This window comes from Glycine max, chromosome 13, assembly GCF_000004515.6.
Source record: "Glycine max cultivar Williams 82 chromosome 13, Glycine_max_v4.0, whole genome shotgun sequence".
In the NCBI taxonomy this organism is placed as follows: domain Eukaryota; kingdom Viridiplantae; phylum Streptophyta; class Magnoliopsida; order Fabales; family Fabaceae; genus Glycine; species Glycine max.
Window position 1 is genome coordinate 170708 of NC_038249.2, and position 27932 is coordinate 198639.

At 33.3% G+C, this 27932-nt stretch overlaps 2 protein-coding genes across 2 annotated transcripts; both read left to right on the forward strand.

Moving 5' to 3' along the window:
• Positions 1–5703: 5703 nt before the first annotated feature.
• LOC100802096 (ran-binding protein M homolog) lies at positions 5704–10857 on the forward strand. Its single transcript, XM_014766155.1, has 7 exons — positions 5704–6029; positions 6373–6510; positions 6701–6790; positions 8338–8464; positions 8666–8734; positions 8832–9011; positions 10687–10857. The coding sequence occupies exons 1-7, from the start codon at positions 5704–5706 to the stop codon at positions 10855–10857; spliced, it is 1101 nt and encodes a 366-aa protein (XP_014621641.1).
• A 12211-nt stretch (positions 10858–23068) lies between these two features.
• LOC100803506 (methionine--tRNA ligase, cytoplasmic) lies at positions 23069–27727 on the forward strand. The gene is made up of 14 exons (XM_006593765.4): positions 23069–23388; positions 23501–23645; positions 23965–24115; positions 24442–24597; positions 24745–24975; positions 25055–25198; positions 25384–25474; positions 25792–25898; positions 26022–26136; positions 26602–26729; positions 26811–26876; positions 26997–27125; positions 27238–27381; positions 27471–27727. Exons 1-14 carry the CDS (start codon positions 23274–23276, stop codon positions 27624–27626), a joined length of 1878 nt encoding a protein of 625 aa, XP_006593828.1. The 5' UTR covers positions 23069–23273; the 3' UTR covers positions 27627–27727.
• Positions 27728–27932: the final 205 nt, after the last annotated feature.

Consider the following 27932-nt stretch of genomic DNA (forward strand, 5'->3'; position numbering starts at 1 on the left):
GCCTCTGCTTGTACCACTACCTTAGGCACGAGGTCCACCTCTTGTTCTAACCATTATCTGAAAATCATGAAGAACAATGTAGTTTTTTGGTCAAATTAACTATTCATATAATTGGTAAATAAGGTTGCTCAGTACTCATTTTGTTGAAAATTTTCTACCTAATGCAACACAAATAGGTATGTCATGCAATTTTCTACCTAAGGCACGAGGTCCACCTCTTACAAAATGGGTCGTGTAAGACTAACAAGGGCCCAAACCATGTGCAGATGAGGAAATGTGAAAATGACAAACAAGAGGCAACATGTAACCATACAAAGGGGAGTGTAAATAATAATGACACTATGGGTACTCATAATAGGGTTGGCCCAATCACTACATTAGAGAAGCTAAGGGAGATAGTTATAATTAAGGAAGTGGTGCTATGAGTAAATTGGATAAGGCTTTGGTATCACTAGGCTTGATGTTTGTCAATGGCTCTGCAGAATGAACTTTACTTCATGTTTGGATGATTCTGTTTCATGTTTTGTCTACCAGTTAATGAATAGAATATAAAATATTTCAAATTAGGACAGAAGATACCCTTGGATGATTTCATTATTGTAATCTTCATAGTTTATGTAAATTGGGTTTTCTGGTATAATCATATGACTATCAGTATGTTGTGCATCTTGTAAAAACATTTATAAATATTATGTGTGTGTGTGTGTGTGTGTGTGTGTGTGTGTGTGTGTGTGTGTGTGTGTGTGTGTGTGTGTGTGTGTGTGTGTGTCTGTGTGTAATATGTATTTTGGGCTACTGTTGAATTTTGTCCCAATCATGCTTTTCATGGTCTTTGCGAGGTTCAAAGGGAAGATTGTTGTGAACAATTAAAGAGTGGATATGATTGTTAATGGAAGAAGGATTCTTGGGTGCCAGCTTATTATGCTTTGGTTGTTCTCACCATGTTTATGTAGCATCACACAAGAACTAAAACTTCTCAATCTAGTTAAAAATTATAGACATGTCAGATCCATATATTTTCATGAGGTTCAAAAGCCATAGACAAGATTTCATAAATCATGAGCACCTACAAAAGGTTAAGAGGCAAATTAATGGCAATTACCATGAAGGAATTAAAGTTAAATTTTGATTTTTTTTTTCATACTTCTACTATTTCTTTAAAACATTTTAAAGAAGTAACTAGCCATATGTCAAATAAGACATAACAAAGCTGTCTCATTTGCCCTTTGCTGATGATTTGCTTCTATTTGCTGAGGCAAGCCTTGATCGGGTTCAGGTTATTAATCACATTCTTGACTTGTTTTGTTGTAGTTCAGGTGAACAAATTAATAGAGATATACTCAAGTTTTCTTTTCTATGAATGTGACCAGACAAAATAGGAGCATCTTAAGTGATAAGTTTGGCTTTCATTGCAACAATGACATACGAATATATCTTTGGTGAAAGTTGTGTTACAAGCCCTCTCATCCTATGCTATGCAAACTGCATGCTTGCCTAGATCAATGTGATGAGGTTGATCAAAAGTGTAAAGCTTTCATTTAGGGAGATAATGAGAATCTAACACAAGTTGTCTCATCCTATTCTAATTATTGGAATTAACAAGTGACAATGTATTTGATACATTCAAACATAGCATGTGAAAAATCTATTTGATACAAGACTTTTACAATCATAGCATGTGAAAAATCAAATTCCAAACAACAAAAAATTAAAATATCTAATTTTTAAGCACATACGGAAGAAGTTCTTCCGTGAGAACATACGAAAGAACATTCTTCCGTAGGAACGATTTTCACACTGAGAGGCGTACGAAAGAACCTTCTTCAGTGTTCCACACAACTCTTTATCTCCTACCTCTCTCTCCAATGGATTCTCAGACCAAAAAGCTTTTCGTCTCCTACCCTAAAACCACCCTAAACTACATTATACTAGCAGATAAAAGGGGAGGGCTGGGAGATACGAAATACTAACCTTGACGGCAGACGCAGCAAATGCACCAAAAAACTTGAGCAACAAGCAACAATGGCGGAAGGTGGAAGGAAGAGAGCGTGGAAGAAGAAACGTTCACACGGAAGAGAAGAAGTTTTCGAAATGCAAAGGAAGGCGGAAGAAGAAAAATATTAAGCTTTTTTAAAAAAATTTATTATAAAGGCAATATGGCCCATTCATATAATTGTTGGGTGCACCAGCATTATTGCTGGGCAACACCCTAAAAAAAACATGGTATAACCCCTCCTTTTTTCCAAGTACACTCCTCTTTTTTATTTAAATTTTTACAATCATACTCTTTATACCCAAATACTCTTATATCATTATTCCAAACATTAGTTTCCTAAACGATTTTTTCATTTTATGTTTCAGAAAACTAATTTCCAAAATGCAAAATCTAAATACAGAATTTTGGAAACTACTTTCTAGAATATAAAAATAAACTTCGAGAAACTAAGTTTTGGAATATGGTTTAGATTTTGAATTTTGGAAAATACTTTCCGAAATTCATAATGCAAAACAGTATACTCGAAACTAGTTTTTGGAATTTAATTTTTTTTCCTTTACAATTTTATTTCTCTTAATTATGCATAAATCACAAAAAGGAGTGCAAACATGCTGTTTTAGAGAGCTTAATAATGAAAAAACACTAATGTTAGACAAAGAGGGCAAACAAGAAAGATCAAAGCAACATAGTAAATCAAATGTCATAAAGAGAGTGGAAGAAAGAAACAATTCTAATGAAAAAGAGGGAGAGTATTTATTGCCTTGGAAGAAGTGTATTTTCGTGGAAGAGGGAGTGTGCAACTTGAGAGAAAAAAAATAAAGTTTGAAAAAAGGTCATTTAAATCATAATTAAATTAAAATAGAAAGGGGGTGTACTTAGAAAAAAGCACTAGATATAGCATTTGCCTAAACAAATTCCTTCGGCAACTTTACTATAGGCTAAAGTCTAAACCCTTGTTAATTTAATGACATTACCAAAAGTCGAGTGCTCGATAATTTTATGATTAATTACAAGTAGGGATGAGAAGAGGTCAGGCCGGCCTACACGAGCCTACAACCTTGTCTACATAAAACCTGACTTGGATTGACCTATTTAATTAAAAGGTTATGTTCAGGCTTTTTTAAAAGCCTATTAAATTAAATAGACCAGGCTTAGGCTTATTAAAAAGCCTTATAAGCCTGATAGGCTGGCCTATATATATGTATATATATTTATATAATTTTTTGGGTACCAATATATACTTATATTATTTTTTGGGTACCAATATATATTTATATTATTTTTTGGGTACAATTAATTTTTTTAAAAAACTAGCATACTTTGTTTACACATTACTGCTCCGTAACTTTCATTCCTATAATCAAGTAAGACTTTAATTACAACTTAGGTGTGAGTCATGTCACTCATGTGCCTCTTTATATTTCTCATTGTTTTTATTGGCTTTCCTATTTTAACGTTTCCTTTTCATTATTTTTATATTCCTCATTATTTTTATTGGCTTTAACTTTTTTTATTAAGTTCCTACACCAGAGCATATTGAAGATTTAATGTGAATAAGGCTTTTAAAAAGGCTATCAGGCCAGACTTTTAAAAAGGTCAGGCTCAAGCCAAAATAAAAATCTTTGATAGACTATAGGCCAGACTTAGGCCTCAAAAATTCATCGTAGGCTAGGCTCAGGCCTTTTAAAGCCTGACCTGACCTATTCCCACCTCTAATTATAGAGATTAATCCCTTAATAAAAAAAATACATTGTAGGTGTGAATTCTCATTTCCTCAATAAATAAAAAATATATATAATATTGTAGTGAATTTCTTATTTCCGGCTTGATCAACTCTTTTTCTTGTACTAAAGAATATCAATTTTGAGTTTTTGACCGCTTTTCTTATTTGGTCCAAAACAATGTTATTTTCGGTTTTAATTTTCTTGTACTAAACCCTCATCAATTTAACTCAGAAACAAAAAATAGTCACATACTGCGGGTTTTATCGTCTTACGTGAGGAGAGAAATTATGGCAGATCATCATGTGTTCATGATTCACACTAATCTCTACATCATATATATACTCTAGTTTTCAATTTATTTTTTAAAAAATAAATAATAACACTCAAATATATTTTAGGTGAATATTAATTGAAACCACGGTAAACTTCGCAGCTTCTCTTTGTTGAGCGGCGCCAGAAGCAGAGCCCATAGAGACAGTTACCATTCTGTTAGAAACAGTTATCATTCTGTTAGGAACAGTTGAGATCGATTCTGTTGCATATGCGTGTATAAAAGCAAGTAGGTTAGCCTGTAAAGAGGCACAGAAGAATTTAGGCACGTAGTCTTGGTCCTCCAAGCCAAGTAGCTTAGCCTTTTTTCCTTACCTCCGTCTACTTCGGTGTAACTTTCTTGTACGGGTTATCCGCATGACTGATCTACTCATCTGCACCAGAAGTTCGCAAAGACTAAGGTACGTAAGAGCGCTGAACCATTTGACATACTTATAATAAAATGTCATTTGCATGTTTCTGCTTTTATAAAATTATATTATATTAATTTGAAATCCTTAATTGGATCAACGGGTTATTTGGACATTTTTTTATCGTACTAACACATTCTTTCTCTAAGAATAATGCATAGCATGTTTTAACTTGATCTTCTCAACTCTTTTATTATTAAATTTTATGTTTTATATTAATTGGTTATGTATTATGATTCTATTGGAACTTATTTTACTGTTATTCTTATTATTTATGGCTTCTTAATATTTATCTAGCAGAACCAAGTAGCTTAGCCTTTCTCCCTTACCTCCGTTTGCTTTGGTGTAACTTTCTTGTACGGGTTATCCGCATCACTGATCTACTCATCTGCACCAAAAGTTCTCAAAGACTAAGGTACGTAAGAGCGCTGAACCATTTGACATACTTATAATAAAATGTCATTTGCATGTTTCTGCTTTTATAAAATTATATTATATTAATTTGAAATCCTTTATTGGATCAACGGGTTATTTGGACATTTTCTTTCTCATACTAACACATTCTTTCTCAAAGAATAATGCATGGCATGTTTTAACTTAAACTCTTCTCAACTCTTTTATTATTAAATTTTATGTTTTATATTAATTAATGGTTATAAATTTTAATTTGTATGTATTATGATTTTATTGGAACTTATTTTACTGTTATACTTATTACTTATGGCTTCCTAATATTTATCTAGCAGAGTTTAGTTTTTTCCTGTAAAGGAAATAAATATAATGACTTATATAAGAGTAATTCCATTCTACTTTGAAATGGGACCATTTATATCTATCTATATATACAGAAGTTGAAGAGTTTGGACTTGGGACAATAATTTACAAGGTTTACATATAATTAACTTCGTTCACCAAATGGAGTCCATATTAAATGGTTGCTCCTGCTGCGGCACACAAGAATATTCTAAAGCTTTGGAAGAAGAAGAAGTAACACTGAGATTTGGGGTCATGAGGTGATGTTCAGTTCCAATAATATTATTGTGAGAAAATCCTTGAGGAACATATGTTGCAAATTAAGTGATGAACCATTTGACATACTTATAATAAAATATCATTTGCATGTTTCTGCTTTTTATAAAATTATATTATATTAATTTGAAATCCTTAATTGGATCAATGGGTTATTTGGACGAAGTTTATCCAAGCTTATTTCTCAGTTGGTTTCAAATTTTGAAGGTATTCAATGGCTGGAACAATTCGTAAGGAGATCTTGAAGGTCGTGCTTAGGGAGACGAATGAGAAAGAGGAAAAGAAAAAGGAGGCCGAGGCACCCTCCAAGCTGGACACTTCCAATAGTACGGGTGGTTTCGTGGCTGTGTCTACCGACATAATGAAGTACACCAGTGTGTATCCGGACAAGCCCGAACTCAATGTGATTTTGGCGGACGAGCCTGCTCCTTGGAAGAACTTGTTATACTATTTTGAGATTTACGTCAAAGACGCTGACTTTAAGGGCAAGATCGCCATTGGCTTCACTCTCGCATTATTTTTAATGAATATAGAGCCATGGTCAGTGTTACACGTACTAGCTTGAGTCTTAATTCATATTTAATTGTTTTTTATTAAAATATGCATTAATAAGTAAAAAACCTGAAGTAATTGAATCTTAATAATTTTGGAGAATAATTTTAAAAACTATATTCATTATTGATCAGTTTAATATCCTTAAATAAATCAACAATTATGAGTTAGAAATTACATGAACCAAATGTATATACTTACAAAAATATAAACTCTACTACATGCATACATGGCTGACGAAATTAAAATAAAAACATGGTGAGTGTTATATAGTCCCTAAACATATTCGATTTCAACAAGCTTTTAATTCCTATTTTTTTCTGTTAGTTAGGTGGGAGGACCTTATCGCGGGTCATGAAAGTTCTCATGGTGTGCTTTACAGTGGCGATGAGGATACTGGCTCAACCTTTTTATCTGGTGATGTAATCGGCGCCGGAATTAACTACTCCACGAATGAATTCTTTTTCTGGTAACTAAAACGATTCTCGTCATTTTTTTTTAATGTTATTTAGTTATTAATTTATATAAATGTTTTTTATATAAAAATAATATTTTCAGTGAATTCAATAAATAAAATAAATAGATATAAAGTAAATAGTTCTTTACTTTCTTCCTTCAAAACTATTTACACACCATTTCGCTGCTTCCTTCTATGACAGCAAAAATGGTGAACTTGTCCACTCAGTTCCCAATAACTTGAGTAACCGCGGCCTTTATCCAACGATTGCCGTCCTTAGCCAGCACGAAGAGTATGTCTGTTGTACTTATTTTTATTTTATTGCCAACATTACTTACCAACTCTTTACTTTCAAATAGCAGCTTCTTTGAGGTGTTTAATTTTGTAACATCGTGTTTCATTTATCTCAGGATGCATGTTAACTTTGGGCAGAAACCATTTGCTTTTAACCTAAAAGTAACATTTTTTTTCATATTTTCTTTATTTTATTTGGTTATATTATTCAGACTTAGATGCTTATAATGTTTCATTACGTGAAAAACTATGTTTTATGCTATTTTTAATAATTGATTATGAATATCATGGTTCATGATTTTTTTCGATTCAAAAATTGAAAACAAGCCTTTGTGATTTGATTAACAATTTGGTAACCATAGTAGGATGAATTAGAATAGATGTTGTCTCAGCTGGCGTTCTTGGGCTGTTGTTTTGAAGTTGGTTTTCCCTTTTCCTATTAAAAATATGATATCCTTAGAAGGCGATGAAAAACTGTGTGCGTGCTAGGTTAAATATAGGAGGTTCTCCCACAGGAGGTTAAATAAAAGCACTTTGAGTAGGGATTGGAATGACTTCATTTTTTTCCCACTAATAATATGCTAAATAACTTATTTTACACTTTAATAAAACATAAAAAAATTACATGTATATTTTTAATTGATGTGACATAATATTATTGGTGAGACGAAAAAATATGACATGATTTTGAGTAGGATTTCAATCCAAGAGGATTAAAATCACTTGTTTCCAAAAATCACCTAAACATTGAAATTTAACTTACTCCAAAATCATGTCATTTTTTTCTCACAAATAATATTGTGTCACATCAATTAAAAATAACATGTAATTTTTGTTTATTTTATTAATGTATAACCCATGTGACATAATATTATTGATAAGACAAAAAAAGATAAAATTTTGGAGAGAGAGGTGATTTCGATCCATTTAGGGTGTGTATCTAAACATCATTACTCTTTAAACAAAGAGATCACATAAACATTGATATTTGTGAATGATTACATTGATCTCATTTAATTTATCATTTCATTCCAGTGCTATCTTAAACGCATAGTATTATCAATCTTTCCTAACTATCAAACACTCCATCAAGATTCCTTATTTCTCTCTATCGTTTTTTTTTATCAAATCATATCACTTATCATATTTATATTTTTCTCTTTTCTTTCTACTTCTCTCTAGGTGTCATTGGATGTGTAAATATGATTACTCTGGTTTAAAAAGTAACCAAGTTCATAAAACACAAATGCTACATACTTTTATCTATCATTATTTTTCTTAAATATTTAATATTATTCGATCAGGATTTCGAAGCACGAGAAAGAAGGAAGCAACAACAGAAAATAGAGGAAATTTCCCTGTCACCACAGGTCACTTACAGGTTAGAAAAAATCACCTTTAAAATTTAAATAACTTTGCAACTAAACTCTGATTTCATTATATTTTATTTAAATTGGTCATATTCTTTATTTTCAATCATTTTTAATCTTAGGTTGGGTCTGTAAGGTCCATATCACAACTTTGATATATTTTTTTTGTTAACAGCCTTATTCGCTCCTACCTGCTACACTCTGGCTATGAAGATACATTTAATTCATTTGATGTTGTTCCTTCTTCACCCATAACTGATGAGCAGACAAACACGTTAAATCACAGATCCACACTACGGCAGGTAAATTATTCAGAGAGCTAAGAAATAACTTATATTATATATTCAATTCTTTGCTTAGAACCTTTTCACCACTAATGACAAAAATCAAATTCAATATTTGTTATTGATGTCTTTTGTTTTGTTTATTGTTGGTATGATATCCTGTTTGTATATACTTGCTGATTTACAAACTTAATTTGCCTTCTTTTTTTTTCAATGAAGCTAATCATGAATGGGAACGTTGATGGTGCATTTGCTAAAGTGCATGAATGGTATCCACAGATTGTTGAGGTGGGCTCTCAGTTGTGCATATACCTGTTGCACTACTATGGTTGTTACAAGTTTGAACTGATATTTAAATTGTCTTTGGATTGTTTTTATTTTGTAGGACTGCATTGCTTTGAGGGCATATGAAATGCCTCTCGAAGTTTTAGCCAATGCAGTAAATGCGTTCGTGTTGTCTACAGATCCTCACATGGAAGAAGCAAAGGATTGCTTGCACTCACCTCTTGAGAGGTTACTTAAGCAGCTCACTGCCTGCAAACGATATGAGGGAGAAGATTTCCTAGTCGAGAAAGAGTTTAGCAAGAGAGATTAGTGTGTGTATTTTTGTGTTACTAGTTTTTTTTTTCTGTGTACAAGAGAGACTAGTTTTGATTTAGCTGTCTTGAACATTGTAAACCTCCCTTCATTGTTTGATTCCATTGGGATCACTATTAAAAATTTTTACGACACACCTTCTAAGATGGTTCCCAAAAAATCATCGTCCTATATAAGGTGATGACAATTTTGTAAATATGTGGTGTTTCAACGAGACGGTTTTACAAAATGCGAGGGGCTTCATTGGTCAATTTCGATCGTCCTTATATACTATGTGCTTCAATCAAACATCTGAGTAAAAAAGTTATGGTTGTTCGAATTTGCAAGAGGCCTCGTTATTCAGTTTTGAGTGTCTCGATACATTATGGGTCTCAATCAAACATCTGAGTCAAAAGTTATGGTTGTTTGAATTTGCGAGGGGATTGCTCTTTTGATTTTGAGTGTCTCAATACATTGTGGACCTCAACCGGATAACCGAGTCAAAAGTTATGATCGTTGGAATTTGCAATGGCCTTCCTTTTTCAATTTTTAGTGTGACAATATATTTTGGACTTCTATCACACATTCAAGTCAAAAGTTGTGGCCATTCCAATTTGCAAGGGGTTTCGTCATTCAAATTTGAGTGTCCCGATATATTAAAGGCCTCACTAGGATATTCGAGTCAAAAACTATGGTCGTTTGAATTAGTGAGGGGGCTTCCTTTTTCAATTTAAAAGTTTCTCTATACATTATGGATCTCAATCGGACATCCAAGTCAACATTTATGGCCGTTAAATTTTTTTGAGGGGCTTCCTTTTTTAATTTCGAGCATCTCTATATATTATTGGCGTCAATCGGATACTCGAGTTAAAAGTTATGACCGTTGGAATTTGCAATGGGCTTCTGTTTTCAATTTTTAGCGTGTCAATATATTTTTGGCCTCTATCGAACATCTGAATAAAAAGTTATGGTTGTTCGAATTTGTGAGGGGCCTCGTTATTCAGTTTTGAGTGTCTCGATACATTATGGGTCTCAATCAAACATCTGAGTCAAAAGTTATGGTTGTTTGAATTTGCGAGGGGGTTGCTCTTTTGATTTTGAGTGTCTCGATACATTGTGGACCTCAACCAGATAACCGAGTCAAAAGTTATGATCGTTGGAATTTGCAATGGCCTTCCTTTTTCAATTTTTAGCGTGACAATATATTTTGGACCTCTATTGAACAATCGAGTCAAAAGTTATGATCATTCAAATTTGCGAGGGGCTTCATTAGTCAGTTTTGAATATCTTGATATATTATGTCTCAATTGAACATACAAGTCAAAAGTTGTGATCATCTAAAATTGCGAGGGGTTTTGTTATTTAATTTCGAGCATCTCAATATATTAAAGGCTCCAATAGGATATTCGAGTCAAAAGCTATGGTAGTTTGATTTGGCGAGGGGCTTCCTTTTTCAATTTAAAGTTTCTCGATATGTTATAGACCTCAATCAGACATCCAAGTCAAATGTTATGGCCGTTAAAATTTGCGAGGGGCTTCCTTTTTCAATTTAAATCTTCTTGATACATTATGGACCTCAATCGGTCATCCAAGTCAACAGTTATGGCTGTTAAAAGTTTTCGAGGGGCTTCATTTTTCAAGTTTGAGCGTTTCGATATATGTAGTGTCTCTTCCTCCTCTCCCATGGCATCCACCCCATCGTCATCTCCAATTCCCTCCACAAGGCTGCCATCAAGGCTGTCGATCTTTACCCCGCCACAGGCGTCCCGGTTGAGCTCTCCGACTACGACTTCCTCGTGAAGTCCGCCAGCACTTCCCTCAACATTGAGGTTTAGGGTCTAGGGTTAAGTGTTTGGGGTTGGGGGTTTAGGATTAAGGATTTAGGATTGGATTTTACATTCGATCTGAAGGAGAAGCTCGACAAACTAAGGAGCCAAGTTGAGAATCAGGAATATGTCATTTATTATAAATTGATTTGATAGGATCTTATTTAGGGGAAACTTAATCTCCTTTAATTATGTGTAATTATCACCATCCATCTACATAAATAAACATCCCAATGGGTACTCTAGCACACGGTTTTCACTCGACTTCCCTTTGTTTCTCTTATTTTACATGGTATCTAGAACCAGATTGAGTGAATAACGAAAATTGTCCCCCACCAGAATTTACTAAACTGGTCTTAATGTCACCAGATAAGATTTTCTCCTGAATGAAATGACAATCTATTTCAATATGTTTAGTCCTCTCACGAAACACCGAATTGGAGGCAATGTGAAAAGCAACCTGGTTATCACAAATAAGGGTCATAGATAAGATATCTACAAACCTGAGATCTTTAAGTAGTTGTTTTAGCCACACAAGTTCACAAAATCTTGCAACAACAGTTTGCTTCTTATTCTTCCAAGAAACTAAATTGCCACCCACGAAGATACAATACCCAGAAGTGGACCTTCTATCAGTAGGAGAGCCAGCCTATTCTGCATTTGAATATCCCACAACAGTTCGCATTTCTTGGAGTTCAATTAACAGATGGAATAAATGTCTTCAACTAGTTAAAAATATTAACTTTAGAGTTTCTCACATTCTCAGAGAAGGCAATGTTTGTGCAGATAAAATTGCCTCTTTGTGTCTTATTGTACAGAACTTTTTTTGGTGGGGATACAATACGAAATAAATAAATAAACATACGTAATGTTTGCTGCTATTTCTCATTAAATTTACAACAAAATTTCACTCTTCCTCTAAAAGCCTTGGGACACATTTGTTTTGTATCCATATAATAAAGAATTAGATGAAATAAAAATATTCCCATATTCACTCCTTTAGCAGATACAAGTCAATCTCTCATTGTTCGGTGTCAGAAGATTACTCTACTACTACAAGTTAGCATTATAAAAAGAAACTTACAACACAAGTCAATCAAAGTTCAAAATTTTGTTTTTGTTCTCTCTATCTCTCTCTCTCTTCCTATGATAATTTCCAAAATTGTGAATGGTAAATCTGGAGCCATGAATTCCTCTTTTCAAAAGCACATGATAGATGTAAATACCCAAATATTATCCTTAATATTTTCTTGTCTAATAAATAAGATAGAAAAAGAAAATAACACATCTCGGAAAGGTACTCCCCAAGAAAGTAATGCTTTGAGCAAATTGAAACAGTATCATAGGTCGTGTGTTGACTCCATCCCATACAAAGCATAGGATTAGCCAATAATGAGTGATTAAAATTGTTACGAGTAAGTCCTAAGTTTAAATAGAGTAGGAGATAGGTAAAAGAGGGTGATGCAAATTGGTTATTTTGAGAAAGAGAGCAGTGGCTCAGTTGTAAAAGGGAAACCCTTTGTTGAAAGGGATTAAAGGAAACCTTTTTTCTGTTGAGATTCAACAAACCTTTATAGATTTCTTCCTCTGTATTTCTCATATTTCTTGCTTGTGCAACATGCTAGGTCTTGTGAAATCAAAACAATAGTAGAGGAGCTAGAGAGCTTGGTGGAGTTTCTAGAGAAGACAACCAGTGATCATGGCCTAAGGACAAAGGTTACATTTTCCAGAAATATAGCAGATGTACCAAATAACATGGATGAAATCAAGAATATTCAGCTACTACTACACAATTGGATGACAAGTCTGAGATCACTCTTGAGAGTTGAGACAGGAAGAAAGATAATGAACAACCAGTTCAAGAAAAGCGGACATACTGTCTGATATCCAAGAGTACAAAAATGCAGCCAGATGGTGATTTGGAGGCCATTGTGGAGGAAAGCTGGACATGGGCAAGAAAGCATGAATTGATAAGCTTCAATTGCAGTTACCCATTAGAGTGTATTACTTGGGCAGAGCAATTCTTTGACCTGCAGCAGACAAAATGATTGGCAAAGGTGCAACTTACGTTGGTGAACATGGAATAGATTCAGGTTCATCAAAGAGAATAAATAGAAGTTGACACATGAAGGTCTGCCAAAAAGGCAACTAGTAATAAGTGTGGGCTTTGAAGAGTGGGCCTTAAAGAAAATGCTTAATTTGACTCTGGCTAGTAATAAGCCTAGTTCAACTATTAGAGTGACAAAAACAAGTTCTAAAGCACCCATTCCCTTTGTCAAGAGTTTTTATTACAGAAAATAGGGTATTGGAGAGGGAGGGGGGAGGAATATTGTTTAAGTAGTGGTTAGTTGTGATAGATTAGTTACCCATAGTTAGCTAGGAGTTGCCTATTAATAGGGGTTGAGAGGGAGAGGAATTGTCTTTGGGAGAGAACCAGGTCTCTCGAATACCTAGAGTGTAACACTGTTTTCCATCAATAAAGACAATTGCTATCTACAATCTGATCCAGTTTCTATCATCCTTCCCTTTTGGACCCTATTGCAGTTAATTTGAGTTTTGATCTCTCAATTTCCCTTTGGAAAAGTAAGTCTACTCATATGTATGTTATTTTTGTGTTTTGTCTCTTAGGATGGTTTATCTTGTTGTACTAATTCCTTTATAACTTCTTTGATTCTTTTACTATTCCTACCATAATCTTTTGAGGTCCTGTCTAATGTCCATGCCCTTGAACACAATCAGACTTAGGATTTGGTTTCTCTTCTTAAAGGTAAACAGTAAATAGTTTTAAACTATGAAGTTCAACTTTGATAATTTAAAATGTATTTGAATTATAGTTACATCCAACTGAACCCAAGTTAATCTCAGTCCATCACTCACATTATTTTTTCGTTTGTGCATTGGAAAGTGTTAACCTTCCATTCAAACACCATTCTAATGGATTTCCAAACACACACTTAGTGGTCCACTTAAGCCTGTTGGGCTGCTATGTATGACATTATCAGCCTTTCTCAATGGTGACTTGCAAGAAGTGTATAGAGTGGGCGCCTTAGTTTGTTGCTCAAAAGGAGAGTAGTAATGTGAGCAGAGTGGAGAAATGCTAGCATGATATTAAACAAGTCCCAAGATCTTGTTTATATCAATGTTTTTAAAAGCAGACCAGTCATTGAACTGGTAATGGCACTAGTTCATGATTCAATGGTTTAACTATGATTGAACTGTAACTGAGTTGGTAATGATTAAATATTATTATTTTATTTTTAATTAATATATTAAACAATTTAATTTTTATTTTAATTTTTAATATAATAATATCCTAATTATTAAACAATATTAAGAGAAAAAATAGCTAATATTAGTAATTTTATAATATTAAAAAATAAACTTCACTTATAAATGTCATTACTCGTAAGTTGTAACATATAATATTCATAATTAAAATGAAACCAAATCAAATATGTCAAAACATTCAAGTTGAACAATGCAATATAATATTCATTAACAGCTAACCTTAGAAACTAAATAAATATAATTGAGATTCTAGTTATCAATCTTAGATAGCAGCACATAGCAACTAACTTTGAAAATGCTATAGCAGGATAGTGAGATGACCACTATTTTAAATATTATAATACAAACTAACTAATCTACTCTTATATTATAAATTAGAATATACATTATATTATAAATTAGAATATACAACTTGGAGAGTGAAGCTCTTAGGACATGATTGATTTCTTTCTCACTTTTGGTTTTAATTTTTTTTCCTAAATAAATTCACAATACTCAACAATCAACATTTCATCCCAGTAAAAAAACAAATCAATATTTCATCCAAAATCTATTAAGTTTTGAAAATTGTTTCCAAAACAAGTGTTTTAAAATCCAAAAAACAGAAATAGCTAGAAGATTTACTCTCATTCTCTTCTTTTGATTTGTGGGCCTAATGAGTGTGGGTCATCTAGAGTGATGATGCATGTGATGAGCTATACAGGCTTGTTGGTTTTGCAGAGATTTATGATTTATTTCAAAAACTAAACAGTTATTGAAAATAGAAAGCAAACACTTTCTCTCTCAGTTAGACATTCTCTCTTTTCTCTCATTTAGATGTGCATTTCACGCACTACTCTCACAACGAAACTTGGAATTTGAATTTTTGTGTGAAAATCACACTTTCACCACACTTTATTGCTTTCTATTAAACATATATATAGAGTGCAAAGAGAGAGAGAGGGACAGCTGTTCACAATGACACAATACAGTTGTCCTCTGAATAAAGCTGAGATACAATAGCAACCATACACAAAACTACACACACATTTAACACTCCCCCTCAAGCTGAGCATACAAATCATATGCATCAAGCTTGAAACATATAGACTGAATCCTAGTTCCGCTTAAGGACTTAATCAAAATATCTGCTGGCTGATCATTAGAATTAATGAACTCAGTGATAATCTTCTTGGACAATAGTTTCTCTCAAATGAAATGACAATCAATCTCTATGTGCTTAGTCCTCTCATGAAAGACTGGATTTGAGGCAATCTGAAGAGCTTCCTGATTATCACAGTATAACTTCATTTGCACCACTTCACAAAATCTCAACTCTTGGAGAAATTGTTTAATCCACATATGTTCGCATGTAACCATAGTCATAGATCGGTATTCAATCTCTGCACTGGATCGAGCAACAACAGTTTATTTCTTACTTTTCCAAGAGATAATATTTCCCCCAATAAGAACACAATATCCTGAGGTAGACCTCCTATCCATGGGACAACCAGTCCAATCTGCATCACAATATCCAGAAACTTGAGTGTTACCTTTGTCTTCATACAACAATCCTTGTCCTGGAGCTTTCTTTACATATCTGAGAATACGCATGATGGCATTCCAATGATCAACATGGGGATTTTACATAAATTGGCTAATCACCCTAACAACAAAGGAAATATCAGGTCTTGTAATGGTGAAATAAATGAATTTTCCCACAAGTCTCCTATATCTCTCAGGATCTGGGTAAACTTCACTCTGGTCTGCCATGAGCTTCAAGTTTGGATCCATAGAACTATCAACAGGTCTACAATTTTGCATACCTGTTTCCTCCAGTATATCAAGAGCATACTTCCCCTGCGAGATCACAACATCATCTCCTGATTGAGCCACCTCAATACCAAGGAAGTACTTCAAATATCCTAGGTCTTTGGTCTAGAAATGGCTGAATAAGTGCTATTTTAACTGGACAATCTCAGTAACATCATTTCTTGTAATCACTATATCGTCAACATAAACCATTACATAAACACACTTTCCAAGAGATGTATGACAATAAAAAAGTTGATCTGCTTCACTTCGTTTCAGTCCCAAAAATTGAACAATATGACTAAATTTACCAAACCAAGCTCAAGGAGATTGTTTCAACCTATAGAGAGGTCGGTGTAGCTTGCACACAAGACCATACTCCCCTGAGCAACAAATTTAGGGGGCTGCTCCATATAAATTTCCTCCTCAAGATCACCATGAAGAAAGGCATTTTTAACGTCAAGTTGATGAAGGGGCCAATGATGCATGGCCGCCATAGCAAGAAACAGTCGAACGGTGGTGATTTTAGCTACAGGAGAAAAAGTATCACAATAATCAAGACCATAGATCTGGGTGTATCCTTTAGCTACTAACCGAGTCTTAAGCTGATCAACCTCACCATTGGGCCGGACCTTAATAGTATAGACCCATCTACATCCAACAATTTTCTTACCAGGAGGAAGGAGAACAAGTTCCCAAGTACCATTATTTTCAAGAGTATGCATTTCATCAATCATGGCTTGTCGTCATCCAGGATGATCAAGTGCCTCATGAATATTGGTAGGAATAGAAAGAGAAGACAATGAGAAAACAAAAAAAAATATGAAAGCGACAAACGATGATAACTCAAGAAATTATAAATAGGAAGAGGATTATGAGTAGATCGAGTACTTTTCCTGATGGCAATGGGCCAATCTGAATCAGAGTGATGAGAAGAAGTGGAAGAGGAAGGATCCATGGTTTGAGGATCTTTGTTGGAGGAGAATGGGAATCACGAGGAGAAGATTCGGGCACTGTAAAACCAACTTGTTGTGTCCTGCATTGATATGTAATGAGAGGTGGAGAGACAACTTCAGTTGGACTTGGAGGAGGAGATGGGATTCCACGAAAATTTTGGTTGGAATTACCTAGTGGACAAGGAGATGGAACTGGAAGAACTTGTTGGAGGGAAGTAGGGTAATCCATCGAGGGCGAGAAGAAAGGTGTGTCCTAAAAAAAAAGTTACATCAGCAGACATATAATATCGTCTTGTAGTTGGTGAATAACACTTGTAAACCTTTTGAAGACGAGAATAACCCAAGAAGACACATTTAATGGCCCTAGCAGAGAATTTGTCTAAACCAGGAGAGAGATCATGGACAAAACAAGTACAACCAAACACTCTAGGAGAGACATGAAACAATGGATCACGAGGAAAAATAATTGAGTGAGGGATTTGGTTTTCAAGAGAGGAAGAAGTCATCATGTTTATCAAGAAACAAGTAGTAACAACTGCATCTCCCCAATGGTGTGTAGGAACATTGGAATTTAACATTAGGGAGCGTGCAATTTCAAGGAGATGACGATTCTTCCTCTCTGCTATGCCATTTTGTTGTGGTGTATGAGGACATGTGGACTGATGTAAAATATCTTTTGAGGATAGAAAGGAGGACAGATCATGAGAGAAATACTCTTTAGCATTATCACTTCTGAAGATCTTAATACTTTTCCCAAATTGATTCTCAATCTCATTAAAGAAAGACATGAATATAGGCAAAAGTTTAGATCTATCTTTCATTAAATAAACCCAAGTACATCTGAAGAATTCATCAATAAAGGTTACAAAATATCTAAAATCAAAAGATGTGACACGACTTGGTCCCCAAATATCAAAATGAATGGTAAAGAAAGTCGAGTTACATCTTTGTGTAGTTTGAGGAAATGATGTGTTAAGATGTGACTGTTGGAACTGTCTAACAAACTATAGTAGATAAGATTTTTATGCTATTTTTTAGGAAAAATAAAAGTCATGTTGACTGATAGGATAAAGCAGTTTTGATCCTATTCTCTAGGCATGATCTGTTAGTGGTGTTATCTTTCTGTTAGTGATGTTATTTTTTTGTTAGCAATTACTTTCTTTTCCATGTTTTTAAATACGTTGCTTCATATCAGAATAAAACAAGTCTTTGTAGTCTCAATTTCTTTCTTTACGCTCCCTTTCATTGTTTAATATTTCTGCCTGTTGTTATTAACAAAAAACAACAAATTGGTATCTAGAGCTCTTATCTTTAAGGGATCTGTGAGTTGAGAGAAATCGTAATGGAGGGAGAAACATCATACACAACAGGTTCACCACCAATTTTTTATGGTGAGGAGTACGAATTATGGGCTGCAAGGATGACCACTCATCTTGAAGCTTTGGATCTTTGGGAGGCAGTAGAAGAAAGCTATGATGTTCCTGAACTACCTTTAGATCCAACGGTGGCTCAAATGAAGAATCACAGAGAAAGGAAGACCAAAAAGGCTAAGGCTAAAAATTGCCTTTTCTCTGCTGTGTCAAAAATTATTTTTACAAGAATTATGAACTTCAAGTCTGCCAAACAGATTTGGGATTATCTCATATCAGAATATCAAGGCTGTGAAAGAACCAAAGGCATGCAAGTACTCAACTTGGGCAGAGAATTCGAGATGCAGAGCATGAAAGAGACTGAAATAATTAAAGGCTACACTGATCAGCTGTTAGGCATAGCAAATAGAGTGAGGCTTCTTGGGAAGGACTTTCCTGATGAAAGAATAGTGCAAAAAATCCTGGTCACTATACCCGAGAAGTATGAATCGAAGATATCAGCATTGGAGGAGTCTAAAGACCTGTCAACCATCACCTTGGGAGAACTCATAAATGCTCTACAAGCCCAGGAGCAGAGAAGAATGATGAGACAAGAAGGGGTGGTACAAGGTGCGTTTCATACGAAAGCACAAAATTCAAGAGGTGGAAAAGACAAGAAGAACAACAAATGGAGGAATAAAAAACCAGAAGGCTCCAACAAGCAGCAAGGTGAGACCTTTCCTCCTTGTCTGCATTGCAAAAAGACAAATCATCCTGAAAGAAAATGTTGGTGGAGGCCAGATGTCAAGTGCAGAAATTGTGGCAATATGGGACATGTAGAGCGAATATGCAAGTCCAAATCAGAGGAAGCAAAGGTGGTTGCGGAGGAACGAAAAGATGAGCAACTCTTTGTCGCAACATGCTTTGCCACAAGCAATAGTTCCAGTGATTCATGGTTAATAGACAGCGGCTGCACAAACCATATGACCAATGACCTGTAGGCCTGACACTTAACCCTAGACCATCTCAAAGTATTCGGTCTCCTTCACCATCTCAAAGCTCAGTTGATTGATCTTCCAAGGAGAAAAACCCTAGAATTATTACATTTTCGCTAAACTGTGAGGACAGGAAGAGGGGAAAACGGGAAAGCGATAAAATATAAGTACTCCAGTCGATGAAATATTCCAAGCCATAACCAAATGACGTTATCCTTGATCCTTCTCACTAAGGCTTAAACTCTCTCTCTGCCTCTTGTAGGGAATCCCGGCCCCGGGCGTTGACTGTTGCAACCGCGCAATTCTCTCTGTGAAGCCCTCCTCTTCGGCGGTTCCGACTTTTTGCCCTCAGGCTTCTAATCAAAATAGTAATTCTTGAAAAATAAAAAAGGCTTGATGGTAATTTTGTTAACCATATTTTTTAAGATGGAATCCTTCATTTAAAGTAGAGATGTTTAGGGTGTGTTTGTTTGGTTTGTATTTTTATTTTTTATTTTCTTTTATGAGAATTGTTTTTAATGGTCAATGAATTCTGAAAACATATTTGCTGGTTTGACTTATTGTTTTCTGTTCTCATGATATAAAAACACTAAAAATTTAAAATATATTGATTTTTTGTATTTTTTATTTTTAGATTTATTTTAAATTACATTTATTGTCACCTCGTTTTCATTTCACCCATGAGTTCCTGTTTTCAACTGAAAATACTGAAAATGAGATTTCATTGTTTTTATTTTCTGATTGTTTTCTGTTTTCATTTTCACTGAAAAATCAAACACATTTTCATCACCATTTTATATTTTTGGTAAAAATAAAAACAGAAAACAATCAAATCAAACACCCCCTTAACTTCTTCTTTTTTTTAAATCCTAAATCCTAAATCTATACTTTAGTCTCATTACTTTAAAATAGAGACATTTAATTTTTAATATTTATAAATTTGATAGATTTGATCCATCTAAAAGCTTTTAATGGTTAAGAGATAACAAGTATTGACTATGATATAAATTAAATAATAAATTAAGATCATATAAGTTAAATAAAAATAAAATTAAAACTAGATTCATATAGTTAAATAATGATTTTCAAAATTGAATCAGATCAACCAGTTAAATTGGATGACCCTCCAAAAGAACCAATAAAAAATGAGTGGAACTAGTAAAACAATTAAAATCAATGTTTTCACTAGATGGATTAATTCAACAAAATTCAAGTTTTTTTTACCTTTTAGTAAAGAATGATAATTATTTTTGTCTCAATATTTTCAAACTTGAATCAATCGTCAATTTGGTCGGAGTACTAAGTCACTGAGTTAAGATCAATGACTATGACTTAGTAATTGATATGCATGATTCGATTTATATTAAAAAATATTTAAATTTATAACTTATGAGCTTTTATACTTTCAAAATCATTAAAAAAAATAATCAAATCATAGTGTATTTAATAAATTATAATTATAATAAAATCTAGGGATATTTATTAGTTTTTGTCGATTTTTACCATTTTTTATTGTTTTTTTTTGCTGAATTTAAGTGTTTTTTCTTACTAATTTTGGCTTTTTTCTAGTGATTTTTAGCAAATTTTTATGTTTTTCAGTGTTTTTATGGTTTCGAGAGATATTTAACAAGTTTTTGTGATTTTCAATTTTTTTGTATTTTATTGTTGATTTCCAATGTTTTTCAGTGATATTTTGATGGTTTTGATTGATTTTTAATTGTTTTTGCTTTTTTTTATCATGCGTTATATTTAACATTTTTGTTTATTTACTATTATTTTGAACCTTTTGGCTAATTTTGAGTATCTTTTAACTATTTTTATGTGTTTAGTGATTTATAAGTGTTTTTGCTGTTTTTTTGTGATGATATTCAGTGTGTTTTAGAAGGTTTTTGATGATTTTCAGTGATTTTTTGTTGTAGTTTTTGGATAATTTTGAGTGTGTTTTAGTAATTTTTAATTTTTTTTAGTGATTTAGCTATTTTTTATGTTTCAACTATTTTTAGAAAGTTTTTGTTGATGTTTAGTGATTTTTTGTAGTTTATTGTTGATTTTGATTGTTTTAAGCATTTCATTTGTATATTTGTTAGTGATTTCACTATTTTTAATGGTATTTAGTAGTTTTTATTGATTTTTGTAATTTTTTTATATTTTTTGAGCAATTTTTTTATCGATGTTTGAGTATTTCCATTGTTTTTTATTTTTAGAGTTTTTTTAGTGTTTGGTTGATTTCAAGTGTTTTTTTGCAAAAAATTCAACATTTCTTTTAGTGATTATTAATTATTTTTGTTGTTTTTTTTATGGTTTTAATCCATATTTTATTTTTTTATTTTAAGAATTTTTTATATTTTTTGGGGGTTTTAGGGTATGAGTTGGGGTTTGGAGGTTAAATTTTGGTGTTTGGGGTTGGGTCTAGGAGGTTAAAGGTTTAGGATCTAGGGTCAAGGATTGAGGATCTGGGATCCCGAGTTTAAGATTTAGGGTGCAAGATGTAGTAGCATGTAGAGTTTAGGATTTAGGATTTAGAATCCAATATATAAATATAAAGCTTACATAGATTTTCTCAGAGATTACTTTGTAGTTTCTTGTAATTTTTCACATTTTTATTTTATTGCTCACATCGATATTCTTTTACTTCTGTAAAAAGAACATGTGCATTATTAACTACAATTCAAAGTAAAATATGAAACTCCCCTTTATTGCCTATTAGAGTAGAAGAGTATAATTACTCATTTTATGTTTTTTAATTATGATAGTTAACTTTGTTAGTTCACTCAACTAGCGTAAGTAAGTTCATAGTTACTAATGCTAGTTGCAAAAATTGTCTAACTCTAGTATAAATACTAGAGATGTAACTGCTTAGAATTTTTGGTGTAAGGATTCGAGGTTTATCAATTTAGGAGTTTTGGTCTTGGGGTGTAGTGTGTAGGGTTGGGGTTGTAGGGCTTAGGATATATGAATTAGGATTTATGGTTTAGGGTTTAATGGTTTGAGGTTTATCAATTTAGGGGTTTTAGGGTTCGGGTGTATTGTGTAGGGTTGGGGTTGTAGGGCTTAGTATATATGGATTAGGGTTTTGAGTTTAAGGATTTGGGGTTTATCAATTTAGGGGTTTTGGGGTTGGGGTGTAGTGTGTAGGGTTGGTGTTATATGGTTTTTGGTTTTGTAGTTTAGGATTTAGGGTTTGAAGTTTGGGGTTTAGGAAAATGTAACCGTGTATTTAGGTTGTTATACGTGTGTGTGTGGTTTTGTAAGAAATTAAATCCTCACTTGCTTTTATATAAATTAAAAAAAATAAGTTTTTAGTTATTATATTTAACTGCCTTTTCTATTTTGATTTTGATGTTTTTTTAGTCTATTTTAGTGTTAGATTTTTCTCACTAAACATATTAGATTGGTATTTAAGCCTATATGAGTGTTATATGTTAATACATGTTAAAAAAAATTGAGATGCCAAAATATGAAACAAAGATACATATATGAATAAGAACTTAATTAATCCATGAAAAATATTTAAAATTAAAAAATGTTGATGAAATAAGGCTTTTGTTACAAATCTTTATCATTTGAAGAATATTTTAAAGATACGAAATTAAAATAATGTTGATGAAAAAAGGCTTTTGTTACAAATCTTTGTCATTTAAAGAATATTTTAGAGATATAAAATTAAAAATTTATATCATTTTTTACCTATATTAAAGTTTTAAGATATTGCCATCTACGATGGAGTTTTGGCAATAACTATAATGGATCGATTAGGAGATTCCTAATTTAATGCAAAATATTATATTTTAGAAAAACATCTAATGGGATTTTATATTTTAGAAGAACATATCGATAAGGAGATTCCCATTTGATATTATTCTAAAACCTAAACGTTAAAAAACTAAATATACACGCATAACAACTGAATACACCGATACATTTCCGTCAGCAGAACCACGCATTCAGTTCCCTTATTATTCTTCGTCTTCAACGTAATTGCCCTTTTCTTATCAGCTAAGCATATTCAATTAGCGTGCTTAATCTGCGATCAGGTGAGTTTCCAAATGGCGGAGAATGTGAAAGGATCGAAGCTTCCCATGGAAGGAAAGCGTAACATCCTTATCACAAGTGCCTTGCCTTACGTTAATAATGTTCCTCACCTCGGCAATATCATCGGATGTATGTCCCTCTCTCTCAACATTATTGAATTTTATGGTGTTTGTCTCTTATTGAAATTCACCACTCATCATCATATAGAGAGTAATGCATGTATTGGATTGATTATGATTAGGTGTGTTAAGTGCTGATGTGTTTGCTCGGTACTGTCGACTTCGGGGTTACAATGCTATTTACATTTGTGGCACTGATGAGTATGGAACAGCCACAGAAACTAAAGCCATGGAAGAAAATTGCTCCCCCAAAGAAATTTGTGACAAGTATGTGTGTTCTAAATTTTAATATTTTAATATTCTTTTTTGTAAAACTTGTGACAAGTATGTTATCGGAGGAGTCTGACACAGTGATAAAACTGTGTTTTGGTTTGGCCACGAGAAAATAGATGTTTAAATATTCATCTTTTGTAAAATTTACGATGGCAAAGATTTTTTTATTATGATATGCATTTTGTATTTTGCAAGTCTATATTTCATGATGTGGTGGACTAAACTTGCGAGTCTATGGCTTTATATTTTCCTTACACTCACTCGTTCCTTGAGTAGAATAATATAATACTCTTAATTCTCTGTGTATTTGTAGATACCATGCTATTCACAAGGAGGTCTACAATTGGTTCAATATAAGTTTTGATGAATTTGGGCGGACGTCATGCCCTCAGCAAACTGAAGTTTGTCATGCAATTTTTAAAAGTATATATGACAAGTGGCTCTCCGAGAACACAATACAGCAGGTAGTGTCTGTATTTAATTGTTTTTTGTTGACATCATTGTTCTTTCCTAGATGAGTGCTAGCCCTGGCATAACCGTAAAGTTGTGCATTGGTGATCGTTTGATCATAAGTTCAAATTTGGAACTATCTATTTATACATGCAAGGAGAAGACTGCAGACAATAACCTCTTCCTTACCTCCGCAAAAGTGAAGAGCCTTAAGCAATGGAGTATAGATGTTTTTGTTGTTCTTTCCTATGTGGTTGAAAGTTGAAGGGGAGTCTCCCGATTTAATTTCAAGGATGCGATTATTATACTTTGCTTTAATTAAATTCCTATCGTATTTCAGCTTTACTGCGACAGTTGTGAAAGATTCTTAGCTGATAGGCTTGTGGAGGGTACCTGCCCGACTCAGGGGTGCAAATATGATTCTGCTCGAGGAGACCAATGTGAGAAATGTGGAAAGCTTCTAAATCCGACAGAATTGAAAAATCCCAGATGCAAGGTATTAACCTCCCCTCCCCCCTTTCTTGTAAATTTTAACTCTAGGTTTTGCTAATTGATTAATTAATGTACTAGTACAGTTTTATAGTTGTTGAAGTACATGAAAGTTGAGAAATTCTTAAGTAATATTTTTTTACTTCTGTAATAGGTTTGTGAGAAACCTCCTCGTATTCGCGATACAGACCACTTGTTTCTTGAACTCCCCTTATTGAAAGATAGATTGGAAAAATACATCAGTGAGATGTCCGTGGTCGGTGGATGGAGTCAGAATGCTATCCAAACAACAAATTCGTGGCTTAGAGAAGGATTAAGGTCCCGTTGTATTACAAGGGATCTAAAGTGGGGGGTTTCTGTTCCACATGAAAAATACAGCGACAAGGTCAGTTTTTCTATTGAATTTTTCAAAATTTTAGTTATTTTTATTTATTAATTTTATAATTTGTGTTAAACATTGGAAGGTTTTCTATGTTTGGTTTGATGCTCCTATTGGATATGTCTCAATTACTTCGTGCTACACACGTGATTGGGAGAAATGGTGGAAAAATCCAGAGAATGTGGAGTTGTATCAATTTATGGGCAAGGACAATGTGCCATTCCATACAGTAAGTTGTTGTTTTTATACAATTTGTGGATGTATATGCTATTATATGCTTTTATGTTCATTGAGATAATGTAAGTCAGTATTTTGTTTTCTATCATTTTCCCTCACTGATTTGTGATTCTTCGGTCATGCTAAAAGTTTCATCTGTTAAAATTTCTTTGTAACCCAATGGAATTTATCCTTCAGGTGATGTTTCCATCTACTCTACTTGCAACCGGTGAAAATTGGACTTTAATGAAGACTATTAGCGTTACTGAATACTTGAATTATGAAGCAGGTTACTTATCTATTTTGCATTAGATTGTCAATGAGAGCTAGTTTTATTATGCTTCTAAAAAAACACGTATATAGATATGGGAATGAAATGAATCAAAGAGGTAAAATAAACAAATTTTATTTGCATTAGTTAAAATTAACTTATGTATTGAACTTGTTAGGAATCAAATATTTATCTCAATTGAAAAGATCCCATAGTTAGAAGTTATCCAAAATGGGTCCAATGATGCATATTGCCAGATAGCTTACTTTCTATAGATAATGATTCACATTTGAACATTATGAAGTAACTCAATTTTACTGAAAATTTACTTTTAGGGAAGTTTTCTAAGAGCAAAGGTATCGGGGTATTTGGTAATGATGTGAAAGATACTAGCATTCCAGTTGAAGTATGGAGATATTACTTACTCACAAATAGGCCCGAGGTAATTCTATTTTAAACATACTTTATCAATTTTGTTTTACCTTTCTTGTCTCTTGTGAAACATTAATGGATGTTCTATTCTCTCCCCATTTATTAAATCTTTGAATGTGATTATGCGTTGTAGGTATCAGATACATTATTTACATGGCCTGACTTGCAAGCTAAATTAAACTGTGAGTTGCTGAATAATTTGGGCAACTTCATTCACCGGGTTTTGAGCTTTATTGCCAAGCCTGCAGGTTGGTTGAACTCTTGTCATTTTTTCTTCAAGTGTTGACTGATTAGCTGTTACAAATTTTTAGAGATTACATTAATTACCGCTATGACTATATCTTGGGACTATATTGATTAATAGTTGTTTTTGAAACTTTTGGAAAGTCTAAAGATCTATTATGTTGGAGAATAAACCTTTGTGCACTCACGCACAGATATGAACAGAGAATATGTTTCAATGAAGCTTGTGTGCATTTTCTTATCAAGCACTTACACATATGCACCTTTTATATAGTGCTTTTATCAAAAACTGCTACAGCAGAAAACAGAAACCAGTATAAAACTAACACTCTAACCAACTACTACTAATAATACCCTTACTTATATTTGAATTAAACTCAAAGTTATTTCTTCGTTATTCTGTTATTATTAAAGTTATTTCATTTGTTGCTTCTTCTTGTTTAATGCACACATTACTTTGTCTTGTAAAGGTCGAGGATATGATTCTGTTATTCCCTCTATTCCTGATGATGTAAGTGGCGAATCCCATATTCAGACCAAAATATTTGCTGATAAAGTTGTGGCATATATAGACCAATACATAGAAGCAATGGAGAAGGTAGCCTATCCCCCTTTTGAAACAATATGGCATTGTAATTACTAGACAGTTTGATGACATTTCTTTTTGCAATTTGTTAAGGTTAAACTTAAGCAAGGATTGAAAACTGCAATGAGCATATCCAGCGAAGGAAATGCATATCTGCAGGTAACTTTGGAGTTGTTATATTGCATCCCCCCACCCCCCACAACACAATTCATTATTTTATACTATATACATGTTAAATGGCTGCCTAAGTTCTGAATTTTTTCCCAACTAAATTTATAGGAAGCTGAATTCTGGCGCCTTTACAAGGAAAATAGACCTCTTTGCTCCCTTGTCATGAAAACTGCAGTTGGGATTGTGTATCTTCTTGCTTGTTTGTTAGAACCTTTTATCCCATCTTTCACTCGTGAAGTAAGATAACTTCCCTGGGTATCTATATTGCACTTATGACAATATGTTTTAATATTGGTTACTTATTTCAAGACATATATTCTCAGTACTTGTCTGTTTTCTGGCATTGAAGGTATTTAAGCAGCTAAATTTGCCTGCGGTGACACATGTCTCACTTTGTCAAGACAAAGGAGATATTGATAGGGTAAAAAGACCCTGGGATATCATAAGTGCTGGTCATAAAATTGGAACACCCGAGCCATTGTTCAGGGAACTTGTAAGTGGTTTGCTTTCTGAAAATTAGTAAAGAGATTCAAGTTGTGCTTTTACTTTATTGTCATTGATGTGTTTAAAATTGTTAACCAGAAAGATGAAGAAGTGGAGTTCTATAGGAAGAAGTTTGCAGGAAGTCAAGCTGATAGGACTGTGCGGGCAGAGGCCGAAGCTGAAAATGTTGCTGGGCAGTTGAAGAAAACGAAACTTTCAATAATTGGAAAAGAGGAAATTAGTCTTAACCCCTAGAGAAAAACAGATATATTCTTGCTTCTTTAGTTCCGTGATGGACATATATCCAGCTAGTTAAACTTATACTTTGAGGAATAAATCAATAACCGTTCTTATAAGACATAAGTGGAAGCAGTTTGTAATTTTTAATGAAGTGATTTGGAAGTTGAATTTTAATTAATTTTTAGGTTTAAATAAATCGTATCAGGAGAATAATATTTATTTTATATGCACTTACCATTTCCTACAAAGATTAATTATTACTCTTAATATAAACTAGTTTGTACTAATGTTATATTAAAAAATACGCTAAAAAAATAGCTG